Source organism: Myxocyprinus asiaticus, chromosome 31, assembly GCF_019703515.2.
Source record: "Myxocyprinus asiaticus isolate MX2 ecotype Aquarium Trade chromosome 31, UBuf_Myxa_2, whole genome shotgun sequence".
In the NCBI taxonomy this organism is placed as follows: Eukaryota; Metazoa; Chordata; class Actinopteri; order Cypriniformes; family Catostomidae; genus Myxocyprinus; species Myxocyprinus asiaticus.
In genome coordinates, this window is record NC_059374.1 from 18279352 (window position 1) to 18299698 (window position 20347).

Genomic DNA, 20347 nt, shown 5'->3' on the forward strand with positions numbered 1-20347 from the left:
GCAGGATCAAAGAGCTTTAACGGTTTGTTTCTACGTATTTAACAACAGCACCCCGTGTTCCTCTCCATGCCAGCAGAAGCACGTACAGCTCATTAAAGTTGCCCTGATTCTCTGAGTGAGTGAGTGAGTGAGTGAGTGAATGAGTGTGAGTGAGTGTGTGTGCGTGTGTGTGTAGAAATAGGAGACAGATAAGGCAGAACACCTGGGCTGTCTTTTCAACTGAAGACTGCAGGGCCAGATGAAGATTTGGTTTGAATGTGGATGAAGTAAAAGACATTGTGAGATGTGGTTGCCCTTTAATGTTGATCTGATAACAGTTGTACTGTTATCTACTATGGTGGTTAAGGGTAAGAGTGAAAATGGTCTCTGATCAGTAAATAAGAAAGGCAATGACAGGTCTTGTAGTCAAGGTCTCACCCTGCAGGTACTCCATCCCTTGTGCTGATTGGATGACCTCTGTGCACACTGAGGAACAGCTGATGCCATTAAGGGTGTTATTGGCAGTGGTGATCACCTGAAAGGAAAATAAAAAGTGCAAAATAAAGATTTAAAGGGACTATATTCTACATTTTTGTTGCATTTTTAAATGCACTTCTAATGTTAGGCAAGGTTGTTTTTTTTCACCCAAATCAGGCATAATTTAGTTTTACATTAGAATTGTCCACCCTCTCACTGCTAATTAAACTGGCTGGTTTATCCTACTGTGCCTTTAAGAATGTTATATGCAAATAATCTCTACAATTATCATTTTCGCAAGTGTTTGTAAGAAACAACAGCCCCTCTAAATAGCTGAACATGCATTTATATGTAAATAAGGGCAGTCATAGGATAATGTACTCATGATTGTGAATAGAGATCAACCCATATTGATATTTATTTTATTTTATTTATTTTTTTACAATCAATACCACTAATTTTTGTTTGTTATGTCTGATAACCACTATTCTTTACACACTCTCGAGCTGGCGACATACTGTATATTGGTGGATTTCGACATGAGCATAACAGATTAAGCAGAAAAGTGTAAATATCGGTTAAAAGCATTGGTACAACTGATCATCTGTCAATCACTAATTGAGAAGTCATAAATATGACTTCTGAATGAAGTACGATTTCTGAATGATTTCTTAATGACCCATATTTGAAGCTTAGTTTTCAGTGGTCTGGGTCGATTAAGGAGGCAGCTTTATGTTGAGAACGTAAGAGTATGGCCAGAAGCACACTTTACACAAGTACATATACGCAAATAATTGGCAAATGCACTGGCAAGTGCGTGTTCAAGGATACTTAAAAGAATAGTTCTCCAAAAATGAAAATTCTCTCATCATTTACTCACTTTCATGCCATCCCAGATGTGTAAGACTTTCTCTCTTCTGCTGAACACAAATGAAGATTCTTAGAAGAATATCTCAGCTCTGTAGGTCCTTTCAGTGCAAGTGAATGGTGACCAGACCTTTGAATCTACAAAAATCACTTTAAGGCAGCATAAAAGCAATCCATACAACTCCAGTGGTTTAATCCATATCTTCTGAAGATATACAATCACCATGGTGAGAAACAGATCAATATTTCAATCCATTTTTACTATAAATCTCCACGTTCACTTTCAGAATGTGAAAGAATGTAAAAATGACTTAAATATTGATCTGTTTCTCATCCACACCTATCATATCACTTCTGAAGATTTGGATTTAACCACTGGAGTCATATGGATTACTTTTATGTTGCCTTTATATGCTTTTTGGACCTTTAAAATTCTGGCCTCCATTCACTTGCATTATATGGACCTACAGAGCTGAGATATTTTTCTAAAAATCTTAATTTGTGTTCTGCAGAAAAAAGAAAGTCATACACATCTGGGATGGCATGAGGGTGAGTAAATGATAAAGAGAATTTTCATTTTTGGGTGAACTATCCCTTTAACGGGCCTTCTTGCGTTACAGTGGCGGTTCTAAGTGGGCGACAGAGTTACTTTCAAATGTCTACTATATGCCGTTAAACTGGATGTGTAGCTTGCTATAATCATGTCGACAGTTTAACTAACTTAAAGGGGTCATGTCAAGAGGAATCATATTTTCCTTTATATTTTGACATATAAGAGGCCTTTCTACTATAAAAACATACTGTAAATTTCAGAACTCAAAACTTAATCCCCAATGCAATAAAAGCATTTACAGGGGTACATTAATTCATGACCACCTCTGCAGCGGAAAAACATCAGCGCTTACTTCACATCATCACACCCTTGGCCCTGACCAGTGGTGCTTCAGTTCGTCAACTGAGAGAGAAGGATAAACAAGGCCTACTGTGGCCTCACTATTCCTGAACACCAAAGGGGACCCAGCTGGACTATTTTCAAATATTTTTATATTTAAACATGCACAGACAGACGTCTTTGACCGCTTGATATGCATCTCACGCCGCTTTTAAAAGATGCAGTGTCAAGTTACAACTCTGAAGAGGAGAAGCTATTCTCCGTCATTCAGCAGCTGCCTCTTGCTGTTTTGAGCACAAACGCATCATGGACACGTTCTTTCGCTCATCTGCACTATTTTTAATTGTTGGTGTATGGAACCATGCACTGGATGGAAGTCTTTGACCTTTTAGATGTGTTTCCGGCGATGTGCATTTCAGTCCAGGAAGATACTGGAAACTGGATGTGTGTGCGTCTAGTTCGCACTGTGCTTTGTACTATGTAAGTGCTTCATGTGGATGTGTCTTCAGCGTATTTCAGAGTGAATTTCATGTTTTTTGGTTATCAGCGTGGATTGCTTGTGAACCAGTTATAAAACAATTCAAGCTTTGCAAAGGAACTATAATTGAAGGATGGGCAGTTAAAAACACTTGGATTCGATGCAAAACAGTAAGTAAACAGTTCCATTCATGAATATTTGTAATGTCATGGCTGTTTTTGTTAGTTTATGGTGCTGACACCCTGTTTACACCGGGTGCGTCCATTGACCCGACGCAGTGGCTTGAGGCTGTCTGGCACGTCGACACAAATTTTCTAAACCATTTATTTGTGTTGTTGGCAGTAGTAGCACCAACAAGTGCAGCACAAAATGGAACGGGACATCTATTTACTGTCAGTGCACCGCGCTGCAACGGATGCTTCCATGGTAGACAGCATCATTGATTATAATGGTTTCTATTGCTTTTGACGCAATGCGACTCTTGCATCCGGTAGACAGGGTGTAAGTGTTAACAGTTGTGCTTGAGAACAGTTTAATACATTAAGATGCAATATGTGTTAGATGTGCATTATGTGTAAACCCTGAAATGTAGTCTTATAATGTTGTGGAGCTTGTTCATTCTCTTCAGATTGAGTTTCAAATATGGCGGAATTTGAGGGGCTGCACGATGTCAGCCAATCATAACAGTGGGCGTTTACACTGAAGTTTAAAGGAGGTGCTTATGCTAAATCTGAGCGTTTCAGACAGAGGGCCAGAGACAGGGTTGACCATAGAAGAAGACAGTTTACGCTAACGCTCGCTATAGCATCCCTTGAGACAATGCTAAGAATTCAACACACTTGATGGAAGTCTTTGACCTTGACATCGCATTATGAATTATGCTCCAAAACATTTCGGAATGCAAAGAAATCAAGCTTGCATAGCTAAAAGCGTTTACATTAACATACAGGCTTAACGTATGTTTCAGGCCAATGTCTACATAGTACATTAAATGAGCAAGCAAAATCCTGTTTTCCCCTTTAAGATTATCCAGGAACTGAACTGATAAAGCTTTAACGTGTATGCAGACCTCTTTATGAATGTATGAGTGTGGAGGTGTATGTTACCTGCAGAGCGCTCTCCAAACATCTCTGCCATTCGTACGCATATCGCTCACTCTCCTGCCAGCAGTGTTGGATGCGAGACAGTGGGAGAGGCAGTGAAAGACAGACAGAGAGAAAGATTAAACAGAATGTGAGCTTTGTTCATTTAAAACCTCAGGCAGTATTCAGCAGTGAGAAACTTCTGCTTTTCTGTGTGTCAGTTCTTCCAGCTCAAAGAGAATGCATGTACCTGGGATGGGAGGAAAGAAATAGAGCAAGAGAGGGAAAGAGAGTGCTACTGACCTCCACCTCTCCTGTGAGGTCCTTGTACTTGTCACGGATGATCGGCAATGCAGGTTTTTCATTTAGGGTGTTTGAACGGTCTCTGAAGGGCTGCTCAGGGGCAGGAGAGGGTATGACATGGCCGATTTCTTTCTCTCCCAGACTGTGGCTACGTTTATGAGAACCTTTACACAAATAAAGAGAGACAGGGGTCTTCTTCAGGATGCTGGCTTGGTGTTTTTCAATGGCAATGATATACAGTGACCCCAAAAAGTCCTTGGGACACTTTAGGACACTTGATACTTCAATTTTTGCTACTTTTAGTCCATATCTATTAGCTTTAAGGTCATCTATATGCTAGTGTACTTCTGAACATTGACAAAATTCATTTTCAGAAGATAAAAGCATCTCTGTCATCCGGCTAAAAAGACTCAGGACGTAACGCCACATAGAGGTTGAGAAACCTTGTCCAATCAAATGCTTTTAGAACGAGGATGTACCCACCCTCTTCAACTATTCAGCGCATCTGGCTGTATTCTAACTGCTGCTGATAATGCCTTCGCAGGGCACTTCGAAGCGAGCACAATCCCTGCTGTAGGGTCGTTCCTAACAAAATCCTCAATAAGATTTGCTTGAAAAATTAGTTCTGATTGACCGTTATCACCTTTTGCATAGGGATGATCACTTCTAAATGGGCCTACACTGGAGCTGGACTCAAGGAAGTTGCTGGAATTTATGTATATTTTTTGTGCAGCCAGAGGTTTTTTGGGATGTACAGGTCGAGTAAGTGTTCTTTATTCTTTAGTAATTAGTGTGCTGTGATTCAAAACATGGATACATTATTTTTTACTCGCTTGTTTCTTTTTCATCTGCATTTGACTTGCACAAATGTTTCAGCCTTGTCGTAAGTAAAGACCGCGATGTGCTGTGCGCGTTTGTGGGCTGGTTATGGATTAATGTTGTCAGTTAGATCATCGTTCGGTTCTCAAGTCTTTGGAAAAGCTTGCCAGTATTGGGATTGCTTCTCGAATTTCCCCGGTAAGTGGCTCTGACATGAAAAGCATGCTGGAAAGGTGTATGTGTGTGTGAATGTAAACTAAAGCCTATTGGCTATTTTATAAAATGGGGTGAGTCATTCGACATGTCCATTAGGAAATACATCAAAACACCAATGGTCGTCAAGGCATTTCATGGGGATTTAAAAAACAATTCTGAATGTCATTGCATGAAATACAAAATTTCAAAGCAAGTGGAGTCTGCAAACAAATTATGCTATTATGCATTTTTGTATTGCGCTTTTGTTGTTTCCTTCTGGTCCAATATAGTGAATGCTATGATAATATAAAACTATAATTGATATTAAATAACCATTGAATCTGTATACGATCATTTGGGGTGATCATGCACAAAAACACTTTACTGAATTCAAGAATGATTTTGGTTGGAAAAGAATATATCTTTAAAACCATTGACCACAGGCTTAAAGAGTTACGTCTATTTGCATTTAAAGTGTATCTTGAGTACTATTATACTGTAAGTTAGACAGAATGACAAGAGTTCGAACAGGTAGTAATTTGTTGTTAGGTCATATTCCTTTTTCTTATTGAAACTCTTTGTGATATTGTTTAAGATTGTTTCTTTTTCTGTTGTATGTGCAATGTGATAAACATCACTTTTCGGAGTGACTTTTTCCAATTACTTTCAACCAAAAGGCAAGGTCGCAAGATGTTTGTATTAGTGGATGAATACAGTCAGTTCCGCTCACTAGTGTAGTTCATCACATTAAAAATGGACATATGTCCAAAGTTTGACATTCAAAAGGTGTACAAACACTTTTTTTGTCTTCATTTTGAACACTACAGGTATATATATTTTTTAATGATTTGAAACCTTCCAAACTTCTTTTTGTGAAATGTTTTGATAGAAACATGTTTGTGCTACAGTATATTTATTTAAAATAAACAGCACTTGGTATGACATGTTTTAATCTAATGCAAAGCCAGCCATACATTTTTAAGTGTGGCTAAAGTATTTTTGGGTCCACTGTATAAATTTAATCTATGAGCCTAACTGTTTATCCTGAGTTATTATTGAACATTTCCAAAGCACTTTAATTGTCATCACTAATCCATGCAGGGCCACAAAACAAACCACAAATATCTAATTTGCAACAAATGATAATTATGTGCACAACAGCGGCATGGTAATACAGACATGCATTATTCATCAGGCATCACACAGTCAATCACACATGCGCAGCAGAGGTGGCATTCCACTGGAAGTCGGACAGCAGTGTAGCGAGCTCATACTTCGCAGCGACAAGTAATCACACCTCCCGCTGGGAAACACATTGATCTCCGCGTGGTTTCAGGCTCTAACGGTGCTAATCTATTCCTACACGAACCCAACTCCTCATATAAACTGTCTGATAGAGGGCTGGTGCAGGAGTAAACCCCTTTTTGTTTACACAAATGAAATTTAGCAGCTGTGGGAGGGAATCAATATGAAGTAAATAAGCTTTTATGTTACTGAGTAAGCACTAATACATTATGCGTGTGGCAAGTGGTAAGAATGAAAAGAGAAAGGGAGAAATTGAGGGATTTGATTAGGGATTTGGGTGGGCAGTGTTTATCTATTGACGTTGTTGAATGCTTCAGACGCTACACTGCCATCTGTTGACGTTCAGCAAGAATGCCGCTGTGTAACTACACTGGGTTTGTGAATCATGTCAGATTGATGATTATGCAGTCCAAACAAAGTGCAATGGTCTGGTCACAGAAGTTAAAATCCCACTCATTTTTGGTATATGCTCCTGCTAAAGCCAACAGTCCGCACTTTTTCAACTGTTTAACAACGGATATCCTGGTGAAGACCTATGCTACCCAAGATCCTAAGAGGGAAAATCCACCAATTTGAGAATCAAAGCAAAAAAACTGCGGCAAAAGAGCTCTGCAGTAATCGCCCACTTCCATTATGCACTGCGAATGACGCAATCGAGTCAGCCTCTCAACACTCTCAAAGTACTAATGTTTAACATATGCACTCACTGAGCAATTTATTAGGAACACTATTGTCCTAATAAAGTGACCCGCGTGGTTATCTGCTGTTGTAGCCCATCCACCACAAGGTTCAACGTGTTGTGCTTTCTGAGTTGCTATTCTGTTTACTACAATTGAACAGAGTGGTTATCTGAGTTACCATAACCTTTCTGTCAGCTAGAACTAGTCTGGTCAATTTCCGTTGACCTCTCATTAACAAGGCATTTCCTTCTGCAGAACTGCCGCTCACTGGATGTGTTTTGTTTTTGGCACCATTCTGACTAAAGTCTAGAGACTTTTGTGCGTGAAAATCCCAGGAGATCAGCAGTTACAGAAATACTCAGACCAGCCTGTCTGGCACCAACAATCATGCCACGATAGAAATCAATGAGATCAAATTTTTTCCCTTTTCTGATGGTTGATGTGAACATTAACTGAAGCTCCTGACCCATATCTGCTTGATTTTATACACTGCACTGCTGCCATACGATTGGCTGATTAGATAATTGCATGAATATGTAGGTACTAATAAAGTGTTTAGAGAGTGTATCTGAATATTTTGCAAGATCCTTTAAATAAATAATTTCTATGCTTATAATCAATTAAAAATCAACAGTTTTATATATTTACATTGTTTTTAATTCAATTATATCATTCATTCGTTCATGAAATACATTATGTATAGTCTGTAGTACCTTTGTCTTTTTGTCTGATTTTTGTATAACTTTTTGATTTAAATTAAAGCTTGTAATGATGTGATTAGTCCCAGAGTTGGTTGGTTTGGTTCATGGCTTAGAACGCTTTTACAAAGTACTTTATGAAATCCCTAGTGAAAAAATTAATGGCAAAATTACTTCCGGAACTGAGATGCCTGGAAAAAGTGGGTGGGCACTGTTGCCCTCTATTAGATCCTTGTCTACTTATAACTTCTTTTTTTAAGTATTGCCAAAGACAGTATAGGTGCAGGGTTGGGAGGGTTACTTTTGAAATGTATTCCACTACAGATTACAGAATACATGCTGTAAAATGTAATTTGTAACGTGTTTCATTAGATTACACGAGATCAGTAACGTATTCTAAATACTTTGGATTACTTCTTCAAAACAATACAAAAATTATTATAACGAATATAATTTTTGCTCTAATATCAAAGGTCTTACTAGAAAAAATAAATTATGATCCAACGTGAATTTTCTTGATAAAAAAAAAATATGATCCTGCCTGGTAACGTGCATGTAAAATGGATAGAAATAGCATTTTAGCTTAGCGTAAAGCTGACAATTTACACAAGGTTTATTTCTATTTCTTCTGCTCCAAACTTACTTCAAACTTACTTCTCTGTCTGCTCGTATGAATGTAACACATCATAAGAAAGTGTTTCACCGCTGTTCAAATGCACTTTGGATCGCATCATTTATATGTATAAATGTTTTCCATCTGAAAGGACTAAATATTAAATGAAACAAATGACAATAAAATGTAAAGTAATCTTCAGTAATCAAAATACTTTTTGAATGTAACTGTATTCTAATTACCAGTGATTTAAAAATTGTAACTGTAGTGGAATACAGTTACTTATATTTTGTATTTTAAATACGTAATCCTGTTACATGTATTCTGTTACTCCCCAACACTTTATAGGTGGTATACTTGTATGGCGGCTGTAGAAATGGAAGTCCTGCTTTCAGTAAAAAATAAGACAGTCATCTTTTTTCTAGAGACATTTTCTTTTTCTTTTTTTTTACTCTACAACCATAGGTGGACCAGACTTAAAACAAGTCTTTTAAAGTGATCAGAGCTAAATAAGAAAATTTTATCATACCGTTGTTATGAGTTTTTATTGCTGATTTGACATGTGTTGTTGAAATATATGCTTGACAAACTCACGCGAACTTAAAGGGACATTTTTATTGCTCATAAAATATTGTAATAGCACTTACCCTGCACAGACAAGTCAAAGGTGGCGAGCTCATTTTTGATCATCTCCTCACTGGATTTCACTTTGGGCTGCGCGCTGGCCTTCAGGAAGTCAGACTTGCCAAATTTGGGCTTGTCTCCCTGGAAGGCTCCAAACTCATCTGTTGTCTCGCCCTGGTTGCCCTCCCAGCCCGCTTCTGTGGTTCCAGGAGGGGAGTCAGATTTCTCAGAAACTGTGCTGGCAAAGTCACCAAAGTCATCATCATTGTCTTGTCCAGACTGCTCAATGGAGCCAAAGTCAGCGAAGGCTTCAAATCTGCTCTCGGTGGAGGTGCCACTGTCTTCGATTGGGAAGGTGGTCACCTTGGCAACCGTGGTGTGGGTGATGTTCTCTGAGCTTCCGAAAGATGTCTCCTTCCTGGGGACCATGGCTGAAGATGGAAGTCCATCTAGAGACCCTGCCTGAAGCTTCTTACCTTGACCAGATGAGAGATCTTCCTTGTCTGACCAGTCATAGCTGCCCAGACTGCTTACAGTTGATGTGCCAAAGGGGTCAAATTTCAAATCGTCAGCCTCTGTAATGACAAGATGGAACACTCCATTCAAATAAAGTAGCATGCTGTCTCTTACTACAGGAAACTACTATGCCACTTGCCTGAACTAGAAAAATCGCATTTGCAGCAGCGCACTTACAATGTAAGCCTATAGAGCAAGGCATTCAAGGGGGTTTAAAAGTAGAAATGTGAAACTTCTTCCTTGCAAAAATGTGCTATTTGAGTTGTAAAGTATCCTTTTAGCAGTTGGACAATTGTTTTATGTGCATGAACTTTTGATTATGTGTTATGATGTAATTCATGTGTTTGGATTTTTCTGTATGCAAACAGTCCTTTACAGCTATCTTTGCACATATCATGCAAAATTTACCATGTTTACTGGTTATGAGTGACATGACTAAAGTGATATTGTATATAACTTTGCACAGACAAGGTTACTAGGTGATTTAATCACACTGGTGTCATGTGAACATGTATAGTGTTTTAAGTTTTTTAGCTAAACTTTTGAAACAGTATGCATTTTAACATGTATCCCTCGGTCTTGCCCCATAGACTTCCATTGTAAGTATACTACAGAAAATACAATTTTTGTGCTTGTTTTAACTGAGGTCCTATTCTAAATTACTTATATCAACAGCTTGTCACAAATGCTATCAATGAAGCTTAACTAATATGGAACCAGGAACATTCTGTTAATAAAGAACAGAACTCTAATTTGCAATAAAAGATGGGCAAAGGGCCACTGAGCTTCTCTAGTTATTGGCTATATCTAAACTAGTTGTAAGTTAGGATTGCCTTTTTTTTATGCAATATTTTCAATTATTATTCAACATACTGTTCACCCAAAGCCCTCCCTAATGTGAATTCAACCATGTTTTCTGACTTATGAATCAGGTCAAAATTGTGTTGTTTTGATGTACACCTAGAGAGGGCTCAACAACAATAGAAATAACCATGCTCATTTTTATTCATGCTCTTCATCATTTTGAGTCCTGTGTTAGGACGATTAGCATGTTTGTAATGCTTTAATGATACATTCTAGGATGACTCAGTCTGAGTGTCTCAAGAGGTCCTTGTTAATGATGAATTATTCTTGGTATCCATCGTATGACGGAGCCCCGGTGCTCCATCTCTGCACTTTGAACGAGCTTTATAAATGTATCTTATGTGTAAATGAACAAAAATACAATAAGAGTAAAAATAATGAGTGCTAGAATGATAATGTGTTACTATAATAATTTTTGAAAGTGTTTTGTTTGTTTCAAGGTCAAAACAACTTTATGTCTGACATTCTAAATCTTTATTTTTTTTTTCTAAAATGAATCACTGATTTGAATGAAAATCTATATATTGTGTCTGTGACTCACCAGAAAAGTTTTCTTCATTTCACTTCAGAGTGTCAACATACAATCATCCACACTGACAGACTGATATAAGAACTGCAGAGTTGTATTGTACTGTGCTCTTTGAAGCTACCGCTTGATATTATTTCAAATAAAGACGAATTATAGACAGGCTTCAGGAACTGGTCTCATTTGAGATCATGGCAAAAGAGAAAAAAAACTTTTTTAAAAGTCAAAATGGACTCTATACTTTCTTAATGCATGTCCAGTGGCTAACTGTGAATGATTAATTGGTGCATGTTATTCTGCATACAGGTCTGGCTCCATTCTGGGTACGTTTCGGCCATTTTCACCATCCAATCAATCCCCGATAGATAAATAAAGTCCTGCCTTACCTTTTTTCTCATTGAATATTCAGTTTTACTCAGAAAAAGCACCAAATTATGCAAGTTAAATGGTTTGCGAAGATTTCACACTAGGGATGGGTATTGATACAAATTTCCAGATTCGATTCAATTCCGATTCACAAGCTCTCGATTCGATATCTATTCAAACGGGTACATTTCAGTTATAATGTCCCTTTTTCTTATATATGAAATAAATTATCTCCCAGCTAATGCTGTTAATTACAGGTACATTATGAAAATATTAATTTCACAAATTATATTTTATTAGTTTATCATTTTGGTCACATTTTGGCTTTTTAAAAATTAACAAATCCATGTATTCAATCAATAAATTATATATTAGATTTAATATTAAATTTTTTGTAACGTTTATTGCTTACATGCAGAATTTGTACTATTTACAGGTATTTCCATTGATTTGTTGAACACGTGATTAAAAACCGGTACTGTCTCTTTAAGGAAACCGGCATTTCTTTAAAGAGCATCTGTAAATGAGCGCATGTTAACGAGAGACTTGAATGGCTTTATCTCATCTGTGCCATGCATGATTAGAATTAAATGTTTATTTTTTACTACTGATTGTAGAGAACAGAAAGGGTATTAAAAGAGACATTATTCAGTGACAAATGGGTCGGGTGGATCTCGACTTTGGATACACATTACACAGAACAACTTTTAACACGCAGTGAAAGCATCTCGCTGCTGAATACTCCACCACTAAACTACACAATTACTGGTGAGTGAAATGTAAATATTTACCATATACATATATATATACATATATATACATTTTATTCACATAGTGCAAAACCGGGTTGCAAATGTGAGTGATTTCCTCTCATTGTGTAGAGGGTTGCTCAGAGAGTAAAAGACCAATCTTGGGATTTAAAAATCGATATCGAGACCATTCAAATGAAGACCGCGATGCATCAGAAAATCGATGTTTTTACCCATCCCTGTTTTACACTGACTTAAAATTAATAACGACATGTCTGAATTCATTGGATCTTAATCATAATTATATGAATAATCAAACATACACGCCTGCCCTTCTCATAGTCGAAAAGTTGAGCAGGACACAGCTGTTCACATAATCAATCAGTTTGTGAAATTGACAAGGAGCTAGTGCAGTGTGCTAATTCTGACAGCTATATCTGCTTTGGGTGGCAAGATTGAAGGATGGAGAGAGAAATCAAGACGGCACGAATGTCTGCTGTACCATTATTCATATTTATTACGACAACATTGGCAGAGAGAGAAAGAGAGGTCACAAAATATCATGAAAGATCTGTTGTTACAATAGCTTTGCCAAACTAACAATTAAAAAGCTTTTTTCTTTTTTATGCATTATAAGAATACAAGGGCATGCAAGTCAGAAAACTCATAAGTGAGAAGAAAAAAACAGGACAGAATCCCAAAACCAGATGCAGAACCCAGCACTGAAAAGGCACATTCACAGATTAAGATCAGATTAGTTCTCATTGGTCAAAAACACACTGTATTTGAACTATAAAAGGAAAAAGCAACCAGAAAAAAAAAGGAAAGTGATACAGAACATTTAAGCAAAGATCAAGGTGATGCTAATATTGACTCTTTGCATTTTAGAAAAAACCCTTTGAGAACCCAAGAGCTTATTGGGGGACAATTCTCTGAAGTTTTGTGACTTTAAATTGGAGTTCATTTTTCTAAATTAATGTCTAAAAGACAGTATAGGTTTACGTCAATTAGACTCAATCGTAACTCTGTTAGGTGCTCAAAGAGTTACAAGAAACCAGATAAATCGATCAGTTTGAGTGAGAGGTAAAGAACAGACAAAAAGAGACAGTACCCTTTTTCTCTCGCCATCCCGTACATCTCGGTAGGAGCTTTTTTTGACCCACGTAAGTCAAAAAAGGTAACATTTCCATATCAATCAAAGCAATATTCGCTTCATAAATACAAATAATATGCTTTCTGGCATAAATGCTTCAACACAACCAGGAGTATTAATCAAGTCTATCTATATTCAAAATAAATAAGTTAATTTTCCTGTAATAAAAATACACTATTAAATTTGAATGTATACATTTCCATTCTTGATAAAAACAACCTATTTTCTAAGTATGCCAGAAACAAATTGACTCCTACTAATCATTTACTGCATGTAAATTCTTGTCAATTTCACAAATTGAAGGCTGGCACATACTGGAGTGTAAAAAAGCAAAGTTGAAAAGAGTTCCACTTTCATGTTTGGTCTCATGTACTGAAACACCTGAAATAAAGTAATGTACTAGTGGAAGAACCACGTTTAGCGGCTCTGGCCTGGAAAAGAGATACTCTAGGGAGGTTAGCTACACATCCAGGGGTGTAGTGCAAGCATTAAGAAACCCAACACTCTGAATCTGCTACAATATTTATGCTTGGGCTCTAGAGGTGTCTAGTAACCAAACTACAAGCTTTTTTATGAGATTTTATAAACAGTGTTTTGAGGAAATTATATTGAGTGAGGCCATACGTTCTTTGAAGTCCTCAAAACCAGGTGGCCATTTTCAAGTGGGATTCCTGTTTGGAGCATCAGAAAATGTGCCACCTGGTATGAAATATACATGATTCTGCCTTCGCAAACTCTGTAAAGAAAACAACTGGGATTCTTATAGACCTCAGACAGAGAAGATGGCATATTTAATTTGACAGGAATTAAAATGAGTATGTGAGGGCCAAATGTTGTTCAAAATGACATACTTCTCTGCGCCTGGGTGTTGATCGTTCAGCCGATAAAATGTTAAAACTATTCCTTCGCTGCAACTTCAAGAGGCCAAAAAAACTCTGGGAAACATGTTTTGTGAAGATTAGAAATTAAGACCACATATTGAAGAAGCTGCACTTTTATCCCTCTCAACATAGTCACATCAAATTTGATATGCCATCTACTGTACTGTAGTTAAGATCTATTGCTGCATTCATGTCACGTCAGAATTAGTGTAATCACGAGATGTGAACATCCTCAAACTCAGAAATTATTTGTTTTTATGACAACAGCTTATACCACCAAAACAGATCTAAAACAAACCTTTGTTGTTGATACTTAATCCCTATGACTTAATACTTACTATATGATACTTAATTGACAGCAATTTTATTTTGCGAAGCAGGTAACACTGACTATAATAAAATGACATATCAAACAGATATGCAGTGGTAGCTACATAACTATCTATTAAGGAGTGTTCCAGGTTCAATAGAACTTAAGCTCAATCAACAGCATTTGTAGCATAATATTGATTACCACAAAAAATCATTTCAACTAATCCTCGCTTATTTAAAAAAAAAAAAAAAAAGCAAAAATTGTGGTTACACAGTGAGGCAATTGCAATGGAAATTGAATGGGGCCAGTTAATAAATGTTCAAATATATACCGTTTCAAAAATATAGCCACAGGATTTAAACTACACATATTAACATGATTTTAGTGCGATGAAATCTCTGTTCTACTTGTTTTTAGTGTGACAAAACCTATAACAAAGTGTACTAGTGTTATGTTGTCATGAAAACAAAGTTGTAATATTGGATATAACTTTACATAGATAATGTTAGTAAGTGATTTTATGACACAAAATTCATGTTAACACGTATAATGTTAACATCTTGTCGCTATATTTTTGAAACAAAGTTTATTTTAATGTTCATGGACTGACCCATTCACATCCATTGAATGTGCCTTACTGCAACATTATGCCACAAATTATGTCGACTGAGCTTAACTTGTATTGAACACCCAGAACATTCCTTTAACTCGTAAAGCCGCAGCCATTTTGGTTGTTTTGGACGTCACAACAGTCAAGTGTCAGAAGTCGAAGCTTTCAAATTTTCCAACTTCTAATTACTAGTATGAACTAGTCGGAAACTCGTAATTACAGTCATTTCGGCATGGCGTGAATGCACCATATATCAATCTGGCCTGCTGTTTATTATATTCAGGTATGGTTGTAGAAATCATCAGGGCCATGGCGAGACCACACAAGCGTATCGGAACTCTTCCTACAGTGCTTCATATATGGAAACCAGTCTGTGTACACGAGAGCTGATATGATGGCTGACACTGACTGAATGAAATACTGTGACTGTGTTCTCACCATGATACATGAGGAAATGAGTGATGAAGTGTTGCGCACACACACATTCAGAATACCTTACATGCAGACCAGATAACATGAGTAGCAAAGAATGAGAATGCTGAGTGTAAATGAATGATGAATGATGTTAGGACATAAAACAGTTTATATAAACAGGCCAATCTATTAAGAGCTACTTGCATTCATATGAGTGTGTCTACTGAGCACATCTGAGGGGAAGAGCTTACGAACATGGCAGCCCATGTGCTCTCTGATTTTGCTTCGTTGACAGGCATCAGATGCAGCTCGAGTAAAGGGCAGCAAGTTCATGCTTTAATGATATGATTTGGGTTAAGTAGTGTAGTATTTTTTTGCTCTTATATGCACTTTGGCACGGCATTGAGGATTCCCCATGCACATGCAAACATGGATAACAATCATACGCCAGATGAACAACCACATGCAAAACGAGTGTGTCATGATTGTATCAGGATGATTTTAACACCTGGTCTCTATAGCAAAAGAGGGGATATATTTTTTAAAGTGGATCTGTGCATTATTATGGGAAGAATGAGTAGACAAATGTCAAGATCATTCATCATGTTAATAAAAATCAAGTTGACTGCACTGCTCTCAGGAAACAGCAAAGAAATTATTTCCATTAGCATATTAATCTGGCCGTTTACATATTCCATCAGTAATTCTGAAGAGCACAAAATGGCTGTGTCAAAAACCAGAACAAAAAGTTAGACCTGTTGGTGCCAGCAGAATTTAAATGAATATTGCTATTTTATGCAATAATCTTTATCCTATTATTTAATCTGCTTCTCAAACATATAAAAGGATTTAAAATTTGTAAACATTCTAAAATGGAACATTCTAAAGTCAAATGGAATGTGAGGTTGGCTTTGATCAGACAAGCAGGAACAAAATGAATTTGGCATATTTTAATAAAATCCATATAGATGATTGTAGTCAAAAAAACGCATTAAATAGGATTTTTGCAAAACCAATCCAAATCATCTTTGTTAATGGTGTAAAATCAAAATAAAATCTGTTTTATCATTACAGGATTTCATGTGTTTTTTTTTAATCGTATTATTATTTTATAATTTGAGACATAACACGTAGTACTATGCGAAAATATCTACAGCTATGTCTGAATTCACTAATTTTCACTTAATCTTTCCCCATATAGTGAGTTATACTGCAATTAATATGTAATAAACAATTAATAAGTAGTTTTAATGAGTTAGCAGTTTCAGATAAAGAATTTAAATCAATGTGTATAATTCATGTAAATGCATGTTCCTCATTTGTAAGTCACATGAGTAAAGGTGTCTGCTAAATGACTTAATGTAAATGTTAATGCAGTAATGCCTCTGAAGTCTCTTGATGCTGATGTCATTACAATGGCAACTGATGTAGACATACCACATATTGACTACACTGAACAAACGGATTACATTTTATCACTTGCAAAATGACAGTGTGGACAGTGAGTCCTTAAGATTGTATCTGAAAAACTAATTGGAATTGGGTATAAACAATGCTTTATGAACCATTATGAAGCGTTTCTGTTGATGTCACAACTAAATCATGGGAATCTGAGGGGAAGCCAACCAATGAGAGATGGCAGCAGTGACAACGTGGACAGACAAATTACAGGAGAGAAAACCAAGTCACGAGCTATATGAATTAAATGCTGCATATAAATGTGCTTTTATAGCTGATAACCTGATAACACTGGGCATTATTAATACCAGTTATTGTGCTGTAAGCGATAATACTAATTTCTTGAGATTGAAATTCACAAGCACAAGTTTTGACAGGTAAAAAATAATAATACAAATGCTAAATTAAATAAATAAATAAATAAATACAAACTACAATAAATACCAAAGGTTTACAATTGTGCATGATTAAATTGAAAATAGAAATAAACTGAATGGGAAAGAATGGCATGATATGCGGCTAATTTTTAAGTAACTATAACTCCATACAGAACACAAACACAGTGTTCCATCTGGGCGTTGTTGAGCCTTTGAGTGGCCTGAGTATTGGACTTAGTGTGTTTGAGAGAGAGAAAGTGGCAACAGATAAAGTGAGCTGGACTTCACCAGAGCAAGCGTACTAACTCCTCACCTGCAGCAGGGGGTTGATGGGACGACAAACCAGGGAGATCTAAGGAGCTATCAGACATCACATGCTTCAGATCTCCACCCATGTCTGACAGCTTCATGTCCAGCTGTACTGAGAGCGCATCTTCTGAGTCCTCCTTCCCCATGCTGCTGCCCCCAATGGATGGGAGGTCCAGGGACTTCACAGAGGCAGAGTCCTCTTTGGCCTGCTTGAAGGCGGCTACTTTGTCCATCAGGCTCTTGTCAGACGCCCCCAGAGCAGAGCAGAATTTGGAGGACTGGAAATCCGCGAAGTCATCCTTGTCGCTCTTGGGCGACGAGAAAGAGCCCCCGCCATTTTCTTTGTTGTTGTCGTAGGCCAGGCCACCTTCCAGGGAAAGCTGTTTGAAGACGTCGTACTTATCGGCAATGATTTGCTGCCGCTGCTGGGATGTGTCACCCTGGACCTCACTGCCACCCTCTCCAGAACAAGCCTCGCTTCTCTGGTCTTTAGAGCTCCCGAACGCCATGAAGTCCGCAAAGTCATCCTGAACTGTCGCCCCAGCACCTCTCCCCACTGCAGAGGTGGCTGGTGCGACTTCTGAGGATGTGGAGGAGCCAAAGAGAGCAAAATCGCCAAAGTCTTCACCCCCTACGGTGGGAGGTTTGGGGACTGTGGTGGGCAGGACCAAAGATGGAGGTGGTGAGGGGAACAGGCTGAGTTCAGAGTCAGCAGTGGAGGTGGGGCCCGGAGAAGCCATTGTGGTGAAGAGGTCCAGGTCTGCCATATTGAGAGGATTTCTAGGTTGAGCCAGAGAGGCTGGCTGAGAAATGGACAGCGGTAGAGAATGAGAGGAAGTGAAAGGAGGAGGAAAAGTTGACTGAAACTTGGCCTGGTCTGGTGGGTCTAGTGGAGAGACAGTGTCGGCTGTTTTAAAGTCTGTGAAACCATCATCGGCACTGACAGACTTGAAATCAGCAAATCCCTCCCCTGTGGAAAAACAAAACAAAAACAATTGAAGAGCATGGCAAAACACATTTCACACTGAAACAACAAAGGACAAAGAACTGGCACAGCACAAAACAAAGTTAGCAATGCTTAACACAAGCTGCATATGACTGCTGAATTGAAATAAAAAAAGGTGGTACAATAAAACAAGAATTTCAGTGTAAACTAAAGAAAACTGCACTAACAGAATGCGCCAAATATAAATAGAAGAAACGAAGAAAAACAATTGCATTGCAATTCCATTGTATTTACTTAATGTGTGTTTTTGCTGAACTTTGGCAGAAACAAACCTCAAAACTCAAGGCATGATAGTTACCTTCAAATGTCTGGGCCATTAAATCAGATTTGTTTTTATTCGGGTAGCTAACATGCCAAGTCAACATTTTAACTAATTTGCTCAGGAAGGTATTTCGCACCACGACTAGTTTTTGACCTTTAAAGAGATTGAAGAACGTTGCCAGCTTTAGCATCCCCTTATGTCAAAGTGTGCATTACATCATTCAACGTGTATTTGAGTTATGTTATGATTTCCACGTGGTTACATTTATGAATGCATTACAGCATGAAATCAAGCTTGTGTAGCTTGCATTCAGATACTTGCATGAAGTATGTTTTGGGCCTAATACTCATACATTGTTGTTAAATCTAAATGTATCATCATCAGCATATCTCAGTCTTAGCATGCATAAAAAACCCATACACAAAAACACTCAATGCATTTTCATTTCACTTTTCGTGAAGTGATATTCATAGAATGACATTTAGATGACAGACATTTTTCCATTTCATCTGTGATCCATATAATGAATCAAAGGCAGAGTAGAAAACAGAAATGAGGGACTTTTGAAGTAGATAGTTACAGAGATCACTGCAAGCATTAACTTACTGGACCTCTCAGAGCTGTCCCCACTGGATTCTGCTCTAGTGAGACAGGGACATGCACATATGCCTACATCAGTGTATTAAGTTCTGATATGAGTTTTTAATGGCCGGTAACAATACTTCTATACAGAGAGCTGTGTGTCTGAACGCTAAAATGATTATATATGTATTACCATTTAATTTAGCAACTAAGATGTTCACAAAATTGCTGAAATAAATAACATTAGGCAGAATGGCCACTTCTGTTAATCTGTCAATCAGGCAATCATTTGATGTTGACAATCTCAAACTGGCAAATATAACTTGATTAATCAACCTGGTCGGTATATTGGTCTATCACATGTATGAATTCCGTTATGAAACAAAACACCCTATATTAAGGGTTTCCACTTCATGGGCCTCATTGATGAAACTTTTGTAAATATATGAGTAATTTGCACGTAAAATGGACCTTCCCGAAAACTTTCCATTTCATAAAATGATCGATTCATAAAAACACTTTGTACTCCCCAGATTTGTTAGTAAAATGTGTGTGCCAGTATGTTAGTGAATCCCAAACATTCGTAACTCGCCCGTTCATTCACAATTATCATAATCCACACCCATGCAAACGCCATATAAGAAAGGATCCAGACTCACTAGTAAATGCTAATGCTATAGTAATGAAATATTTTATGAATGAAGTGCGTAAAATTCATATTGTAAAATGTTTATTTAGCAAGCACAATAGCGTCTCAAAGAAAGTGAGAACTTACAGTCAGTTTTTACTGTCACTGGAGGATTTTTTGTGAATTAAACAGCTTAAGAAGTCAATAAAAATGGTTTGACATGAGTGTAAAAAATTTTCAGTCCATGTCGGGAGGAGGATGTTCACCACCATTAACTTTCTGTGGATCAGTTCGCAGCACAACGCCAGCATCCTTTGTGAA

General features: G+C 37.5%; 1 protein-coding gene across 4 annotated transcripts in view; it reads right to left on the reverse strand.

Annotated features, from left to right (window-relative positions):
* The window catches only part of synrg (synergin, gamma), a 67660-nt gene that overhangs the window by 18371 nt on the left and 28942 nt on the right, over nucleotides 1-20347 (reverse strand). For all 4 annotated transcript variants that reach the window (XM_051665356.1, XM_051665355.1, XM_051665353.1 and 1 more), the window contains 5 exons: nucleotides 17553-18518; nucleotides 9036-9587; nucleotides 4079-4242; nucleotides 3800-3853; nucleotides 418-514 (listed from right to left, as the gene is read on the reverse strand). In XM_051665356.1, coding sequence (XP_051521316.1) covers nucleotides 418-514; nucleotides 3800-3853; nucleotides 4079-4242; nucleotides 9036-9587; nucleotides 17553-18518 — 1833 coding nt within the window. The remainder of the gene's footprint in view (nucleotides 1-417; nucleotides 515-3799; nucleotides 3854-4078; nucleotides 4243-9035; nucleotides 9588-17552; nucleotides 18519-20347) is intronic.